At 53.9% G+C, this 8,420-nt stretch overlaps 2 protein-coding genes across 3 annotated transcripts; one reads left to right on the forward strand and one right to left on the reverse strand.

Moving 5' to 3' along the window:
* Window positions 1-58: 58 nt before the first annotated feature.
* Window positions 59-3,983, reverse strand: WDR54 (WD repeat domain 54). The gene is made up of 10 exons (XM_074274258.1): window positions 3,810-3,983; window positions 2,885-3,138; window positions 2,723-2,785; window positions 2,532-2,598; window positions 2,384-2,437; window positions 2,087-2,214; window positions 879-979; window positions 633-795; window positions 428-502; window positions 59-342 (listed from the first exon to the last, which is right to left on the reverse strand). The coding sequence occupies exons 2-10, from the start codon at window positions 3,104-3,106 to the stop codon at window positions 211-213; spliced, it is 1,005 nt and encodes a 334-aa protein (XP_074130359.1). The 5' UTR covers window positions 3,107-3,138; window positions 3,810-3,983; the 3' UTR covers window positions 59-210.
* On the forward strand, window positions 3,911-8,069 carry C6H2orf81 (chromosome 6 C2orf81 homolog). Of its 2 annotated transcripts, XM_074274245.1 has the most exons (4): window positions 3,911-4,084; window positions 4,493-4,714; window positions 5,208-5,438; window positions 5,581-8,069. In XM_074274245.1, exons 1-4 carry the CDS (start codon window positions 4,067-4,069, stop codon window positions 6,919-6,921), a joined length of 1,812 nt encoding a protein of 603 aa, XP_074130346.1. In that variant the 5' UTR covers window positions 3,911-4,066; the 3' UTR covers window positions 6,922-8,069. The 2 variants fall into 2 exon arrangements, with proteins under 2 accessions (XP_074130346.1, XP_074130347.1); XM_074274246.1 differs by lacking the exon at window positions 5,208-5,438 and having other exon boundaries at window positions 3,934-4,084.
* The last annotated feature ends 351 nt before the right edge of the window (window positions 8,070-8,420 follow it).

Genomic DNA, 8,420 nt, shown 5'->3' on the forward strand with positions numbered 1-8,420 from the left:
GGGCTCCGGGAAAAGTCCTGTAGTCACCACAGCTTTAAAAAAACCAGCCAGACAGAGGTCGGGGGTCATATCCTACCTTTATATACAACTGTGGGGGTTACTGCTTTGCAAGTGACAGATGGAGGGGAAATCCCCCACTTCTAATGGGGGCCAGGACCTGGGGGAAGCCCAAGTCAGAGCTGATGTCAGTCCTGTCTGCTCCTCCTCCTCTCACACACAGCTGTATCTGAGGATCTCTGCCAGGTCATAGCCCGTCACAGCAAAGGAGGAGCCCCTGAGGTCGCAGAAGCGGGCTCCACACACCTGAGTGTCAGTCACACATTCTGCATGGCAGTGTTCCACCTGGGGGGGCCGGGGAGGGAGGTTAGAGGCGCCCCCGGTGCCAGGATCCCTCCCCCTTGAGACGCTGCCCTGCCTCGATACAGACCTCAATGCAGCCGCTGTCAGGATTTCTGCTTAGCTTCCAGATATGCACAAAGGAGTCTTCAGCCCCAGAGAGCAGCTGTGGGAGAGGGGAAACAGGGCTAAAGGGCCCACAGGGAAGGCCCTGCTCTGTGCACAGGGTGATGTCCAGGCAGATGCCTGAGACCTAGAAGGTGGTCACCGACCACACAGGGCCTGGGCCCACTCACCTTGCCCGCCTCGGGTGCCAAGTCAAGGGCGCAGATACCACGGGCATGGGCGTTGATCTGGACATGCAGGGCCCCGGAGCTGGCTTCGTAGATGCGGATCTGCCCGTCCCCATAACCAGCAGCTACACTGCCCTGCCACAACTGGACTGAGGGGCAGGGAATCCTGGGAGAAGAGAAGAACTGGGCTGGCCTCCCATCTAACATTGAGCCACCCTGACCCAGCTCCCCTTCTTAAGCCTCCCATACCCAAATCCTGAGATTCGGGTCAGCAGCTTAAATTCTGGCCCTGACTTCCAGACACACAGAAGGCCTGAGTCGTCAGCTGTCACCACATCAGCTACACAGTCCTGAGGGAGGAAAGATAGTAGGTCACCTCACATCCAACTCCCCTGCAGCCACTGACCACTGACAGAATGGCTCTGGAGGTGGGAAGAGGGATGCACAGCAGGACTGACAGCTTTCTGGACTCATCCCTTTCCCAGCCAGACTTACAGCAGCAATACCACCCTTCAGAGCCAGAATTTCCCTGGAATTTCTTAACACCCCTGGAAGATGGTACCATGGTTTCCCTTGGAAAGTAACACCGAGGCCCAGAGAGAGAAAATGGCCTAAGAGGCCTTTTTGGATGAGGACGTGGGTTTCTTAAGTTGTAGGCAATCAATTTAGAAGCCTTTACTGAACTTCCTCCCACTCCCAATTTGCGGCAGGCGGCAGGTATGTGGGGATGCAGCAAATCTAAGCCACAAATCTGGTTGTCTCAATATCAGGGACTCTTGGTGTTTATTATGACCCCCTGGCTTCCTTCTCAGAATAAGTTTTTTTAAATGCATAAAATAAAATACAGAAGATTAGCAATGGCACCAATCATCTTGACATATGGTGATCAAGATTTTTTTTTTAATTTCCAAACTCTAGGTTAAGAACTCCTGGTCCATCCTGGAGGCAGAGCATCCTATGACAACATAGTTAGGTATTATGTTGCAGAACATTGACTCTAAGTGAAAAATAGCCATTTCTAGGAAAGATTATATAAACTGCATTATTGGTAAATGGAAGGACTGGATGAGAGGGACACAAATGAGGCCATCACTCTTCGACAGGAAGGTTTTGGACAGTGGGAGAAAAGACTATAGCATTAACAGTGCTGGTAGAAGGCTTAAAGGAGCTCGACCCCTTCACTCAAAGGACGAAGAGGCAGTTGAGACTTGGCTTTGTCCCACGTTCCGCTGCTATAAACCAGCCAGGAGCAGAAGGCGGCTCTGTGGAGGCCTTCTCCGCCAGGCTCTTTCCACAGAGGGGAAACGTGGTCTAGCACATTTAGAGTTGGAAGGCCCGGATTCATAAGCCGGCTTAGACATTCACTGAGTGACTCTGAGGCTGCACACGTCCTCCCAGGGTCATCCCAGCTCTAACCGTGACCCGGGATCTTCCCACCCCACAGACGGGGCCCTTACCTGACCCTGAGCAGGCTCTGCCGCAATGTCCGTGATTGACGCCTGGTGCACATCCAGCTCCTCACTCAGCACAATGTTGGGCCCTTTAACTGGGACATCGAACACCAGGACCCGGCCAGACCACGTTCCTGTGGCCAGGGCCACGGTGAACCTCCCCTTCCTCTCCAGGCAGCCTTCTACTTAGCCCCGCTGCTAACCAAGCCTTCGGAGCCCCTCCCACCAAGGTCTCACAAACACGGCCTCTGCATCCCCCCCTCCCACCTGGCCCATGGCATCCCTTCCCCACTGCCTCCTCACCCACACAGATGTAGTGGCCACTGGCGGCGATTCCTCGGGCAAACAGGGCCTGCACTGAGAGAGGAGGGTCACTGACTGCTCCTCACGGGTCCAGTCTATGCCCCTCTCTCTTCCCTCCCGGCACAGCCCACTCCCTGCCCTGCGGTACCTGGGGAGGCGTCAGTGGAGTCCAGGGCGTGCCAGTACACCATGACTGAGCCATCTGACTCATACATCTGCGGTGGGAGAGTGACAGAGGTCAACAGGTAAGCCGTGGGGGAAGGGAAGCCCCCCTAGGAGATGCCAGCCTGGCCGTCCCCAGGTACGAGGAAGGAACACAGTGCCCTTTTCCTGGTTCACCTGTATGCCTCTCTGTGAAGTCAAAACCAGCAGCACCCGGAAAGGCAGCACGCACCAGTAGGCCTGGGGAGAAAGCGATTCGGGTATCGGGATGGTTACAGGGACCGGGCCCTGGAAGAACGCCAGTCCCCCGGAGGCTCGGCCGCTCCGGGCCGCACTCACCTGGGTGATGAGCGGGAAGCCCGGCCCGGCCCCATCTTTCGTGTGCAGCTGCCGCTGGGACACGGGGAGGCCGTCGGGGGCGGCACTGAGAAGCTGGGCAGTGGGCCCGTGCACCAACGCGAACTGGGTCAGGCCGGGCGCCGGCAGGGGCAGCACGCACAGGTTGTTGTAGAGGGCCGCGGGGCAGGACCGCATGGGCACGGGGCGTTCCCTGCGGTACATCCTGCAGATGGGCGCGGGGGCGTGCGGGGGTTCTGGGGACACAAAGACGGATTCTCTGGGGCAGCCGGCGGAGGGCCTGCACTGAGCCCAGAGGCCGGGCAGATTCTGTCTGCCCTCGGAGGCGGGCTGCTATTCTGCTTATCCCGGTCACAACGCTAGTGAGCCTGAGGCTGGATTTGAACTCAGATCATCCGGACGCCAGGAGCGGAGCCCCACCTGCTGCACTGCACTGGGCGGGGGGTGGGGGTGGAGGAGATGGGGTGACGGTGGTGGAATGCGTAGAGGGGTCAAAGAGGGGCGTAGAAGGGTCACTCCTGGGCGGGGTGAGTGCAGACGGAGGAAGGAGTTCGCGGAGGGGCTGTGCATCAGCGGAAGGGAGCTCGGGAGATGACCGGCCCAGGGATGCTGAGGCGGAAAGACACAGGCGCCAGGCCCGACACGTGGAGAACAGAGGCGCGCAGGGACCCCAGGCAGACTCTCGCTTGCGCAGTGGGGCCTCGGAGGGACACCGATGCTGAAGGGTCCGCGATTTCCCGGGACTGCCCCTGAGACTCCGGGGGGGAGGGGGAGGGTGTCAGGGCTCACAGGAGCGGGAGCGGGAGCTGAGTCACACTTGGGGGGAAAGGGAAGGGCCCGGACCCCTCCCAGCGGGCCACGGTTACCTCCCCATCTCCCCAGCCCGGGTTAGACTTCCCATCCAGACCTTCCCGCTCTCCTCCCGGCCGCGGCACCGCGCCTCGCTGGGCTAGTCAGTCCCCGCATTCGTCGCCGCCATGGAGACGACGCTCGGCGCGCCGCGGCGGTGTTCCGTCACACGCCGGCCTGCCGCGCGCCTCCCGAGAGCCCGGCGGGGCGGACCTGCGCCTGGCACCGCCCACCGTTGTCCGGGTGACCGTTAGGCAGCGTCGCTGAGGGCGGTGCAGTGAGAGGACTGAGGCCGCAGGGACAGCTCCGTCCCCCATGGCGCATGAAGGCTCGGTGAGGAACAGGCTGGGGCATTCGGGCGGGGCCTCAGACCTGCAGTTAGGAGCGGCCCCGCCCTGCTCAGGGATATTAGAGATGACCCAGACCGACCCCCGGCCTGGGATGAACGTGGGGGCGGGACGGGCCAGGAGCTCTCACCTCATTGAGTAATACGGGGGGAGGGATCAGAGATGACCCGGAGCGACACCCCTCTCGCGGCGAAGGGGGAGGAGGGAGGCCCGAGGTAAAGACAAAACCCAGGCTGGGGCCCGCACTGGAGAGCTTGGAGTGCTGAGAGGTCCTTGGCCAGGGACCCTCTAGTCCCCACGTGACAGCTTGTTGTGGGGAGCCAATGAGGAGCCGGGGCCTGTACAATACAGTAAGGTCTGCGGTGACCGTGGGTAAAAACGCTTCTTCTCTCAGAGAACCGGCAGGGACCGAGGGCAGGCCCGGGCCAAGGCGGAGAAAGTTCGCCCCCCCACGGTGCCCGTGCCCCAGATAGAGATTGTGCCCGGCCGCCTGAACGAGTCGGAATGGATCACGCTTATGGGCATTGAGGAAGGGGAGGATGTGGTAGGAGATGTCTTGGCTGAGCTGCTGGCCCGAGTGATGGATGCTACCTTCAAGGTCTACCTGGCCCAGCAGGTGAGCATCCTCCCTTCCTCAAAGCTAAAGCAGGAGTAACTACGACCCATACTTTAAAGTAAGGGTTCACAGTTCCTAGGATTTTCACAGGTCATGTGCCATTTGATTCTCACTGCGATCCCTGGTAACAAGTAGTATAATCCTGTAGAAATGAGGAAACTGAGGCTCATTATCACATATTTATCATTCGATTTTTTCCCAATCTTTTTGTTTTCCTTTGGGAGGCAGTTGGGGTTAAGCTAGTAAGTGTTAAGTTTCTGGGGTCATATTTGAACTCAGATCCTCCTGACTCCAGGACCACCGCTCTATTTACTGCGCCAGTTAACTGCCCCTCAGTGTTTTTTTAATTACATTTATTACACATTTAATAAGTATTTGGATTTGAACCCAGGCCATTTGACTCCCAAGTCTATTTTTTAAAAATTATATTTCTACCTCCTTACTCTCCCAAGCCTAATAATACTCTCTTCTGCCTCCCTTTATTCCCCCACAGTGCATCCCATTCACCATCAGCCAGGCCCGCGAGGCCATGTTGCAGATCACTGAATGGCGATTCCTTGCGAGGGATGAGGGTGAGACAGATGTGGCCGAAGACCCCACGTGGGGGGAGGATGAAGAGCCTAAGGCCAGCACCACAGACACCTGGGCTCAAGGCTCCGTGCCTGTGCTGCATGCACCTTCCCCTCCTGTTCCCCCAGGACTTGAACCCTCTGTCCAACCTGAGGTAACATACCTTTACTACCATCCCCTCTTGGTTTGCAACTTCTCCAGCTTGCTCCTATCCAGCTTCCTCCTTAATCAGCCCCCAGATCCTCCTCCAATGGCTAAACCTCTTGCCTTCACTCTGTTTCTTCCACTCCTACCAGGCCACTGAGATTGGGGATCAGCTCACCTCAAGAAAGAAGAGTTGGATCTCAGTCCCTGAGGATCAGAGCGTCACTTTATGGGGGAAGCCTGAGTTAAAGCCTACCCCAGGTCCCCCCCCAACACCAGAACCCTCTTCACAAAGTCCCCATCACTTTGTTTTGCCCCACCCCTGTGCAGATTCAGCCCCTAACCTGAGCAATTATCCTTCTCTGGATCTTTCTGTATGGGAGAGTTCCCAGTTTTCTTTTGAAATAGCCAGCCCAGTGAGTCCACATCCTTCTATAGATCTGTCCATATGGGCAAGCCCTCAGGTGTCCCTAACTTCACAGGCTGGTCATATTACAACTCGTTCACAGAGTTCCCAGATCCCTGTACACCACACTGGAGGTGGAGACAGTTCAGGCCAAGTGGAAGAGACAGTTTTACCTTCCCCCTACTATCTATCAGTGCCTCTTCCACCATTTCTGGCTAGTCCTTCCTGGAACCTCCCAAAACTCCATTCGGTCCCAGCCCTCTCTTCACTAACTCCCTCTTTGCTCCCTGCTGCCTCTGCCAAGTTCATGCGCTTACAGAAGGGGCGGTCATACCTAGCATCAGGACTGGTGTATGACAAGATGGGACGGATCATAGCCATGGATCCACTGGATCCTACCCATTTGCCCCAGCACCAAATTCATCCATTGGCTAAAGTTGTAGTCCCTGAGGCAGAGGTCCACCCCCTAGACTCGTATAAGGAACAAAGGAAGCATGTAAAGTATGGGAACGGGTTCCGATTCAAGCTGCCTGGCCGCCACAGGCCCATACCTCACTTCCGTGGTGGTTTTCCTTTCCCCAGCCCAGGACTTCCCTTCCCAGCCCCTGGCATAGAGTTCCCCCTCCAGAGTCCTCTGAAGCGATGGTCTAGCATCCAGTGGCCTTATGGATTGGAGGGGGCAACAGATCTGTTGCAGATGCAGCCATTGCATTCAGAGATGGGGTCAGGACCAAGTCCAAGGCCTGAACTGAGTTTGCTTCCTCAATATGGTCCAAAAGTCCTTGAAGCCACCTCCCAGCTGATGTGGAAACCTTCCTTACTTCTGGACACAATGAAGCTGAAGCCCCACGTGAGCCTCTGGAATCCAATCAAAAATACGCATAGAAGTGGTTATCCTGTTCCCCACATGGAAAGAGACCGGTTCCCTGGCCTGCTGATTAAGGAACCTTCTGAGCAACAACCCATACAGACCCATGCGCTTACTCCTCAGGTCACTGTGTCTCAGCTGCTGAAGGGCTCCTCACCTAGAGTTCGGGCCCTTCCCTCTCAGGACACTGTCAGCACCAGCTTCACCGAGGAGTCCTGAATGAAGGCTGTGAGTTCTTCAGTGGCATTCTGATCCCATCTGACACCACACTGAAACCCCAATCCTACTATGCCAACCTCCCTGCAATAAATACTTGTAGGGCCCTAGATGTTAGGCTGGTGTATCCCTCACCACTCTCTCGATAATCCTCCCCCCAAAAGGGCATTGATCCCTCATGTCCAAAGGCTCTTCAACACAGTTTCCCCCACCTTTAGGTGTCCTCCATTCAAATGAAAGAGACATTCCTTCCCTGCCAGGGAGTCTGTGAATGGAGGCTGGTACATGGGGCCTCTTCTCTCAGGGACAGAGAATATTCCAACTTGAGATATGGAGAGCATATATTAGAAGTCCTGTGTCCAAATGTGAATTCCAGCAGGTAATTGTCAGAAATAAGGGATTCTTTCAAAATCATTCTATCACAAATGTGCCAATCCTGTGGGCTATGAAACGACAGGCATCCATACTCATAGGAAACACTCAGACTGAGTCAAAGGTATTCCTAATATTGGGAAACCATATTCTGCTAAGGAAACAACTTAGTTGGAAAATGACTTCTCAGAGGCCATGCAGGCAAATCTATTAAAGCAAGAGTGATCTTAACATTCCTATTAACTTTTATGTGAAGACCTCTAGGGAAGGGAAGGACTCATTCCACTTTGTGTTCTGAGTAATAGAATTTTTTCCTTAACATCCTTAAAACCAAAATCTGATCCATTGAAGTCAAGAACAAATATTTGCTCTTCTATACTAGAAGAATTCAGACACTTGAAAAACAAGTTTTATTTCCAACTATTTTTATACAACACGGACTCTGCCATTCTGGGTGATTTAGATCTGGATATGTTCTAGTTTAATGTGTTTTCTAAAATGTGGCCCTCAGAACTGGACTATAGACTGGCCTGACCAGGCCAAGTGAGTTCTTATTGTGTATTCTAGGTACCAGGCCTCTCCGGGTAGCTTAGGGTTCCATTAGCTTCTCTAGCAGTCATGTCATGCTGTTGACTCATCTCAAGCTTTGGTCAGCTAAAATGAATAGATCTTATGTCTCTCCTATTCTGTACTCAGTTCTTTAAAAAAATTTTATTTGCCAATCTACCATCCCCATGTTGAATCCTTGTTCAAACGATAAAACAGTTAAAGCAAGCTTAGCCACAACTGTGTGTGTCAATACATAAAATATTTTTCTCCTGAAGTCTTTTCCCCTTTTTACAAAGAGGAAATCTTCAAGACCAAGACTGGTAATCATCGGAGTTTATTTAAATTTAGATTTAAGAATTTGTCTCATGATTCAGTCTACAATTCAAGCTGTGGAGATTCTTTTTGGATGCAGATTTGGACATCAAGCTGGCTATCTTCCCAACTTTGTGTTACCTGTGGAGTTGAACAATATAGTGCCTTGTATATAATAGATGCACTGTCAAATATTTGTCAAATTATAATCTTAAGATTATACATATGTTTAATGTATATGTAATATACAACATGAAGCCACACACACT

The sequence above is a fragment of the Sminthopsis crassicaudata genome, chromosome 6 (genome assembly GCF_048593235.1).
Source record: "Sminthopsis crassicaudata isolate SCR6 chromosome 6, ASM4859323v1, whole genome shotgun sequence".
Taxonomy (NCBI): domain Eukaryota; kingdom Metazoa; phylum Chordata; class Mammalia; order Dasyuromorphia; family Dasyuridae; genus Sminthopsis; species Sminthopsis crassicaudata.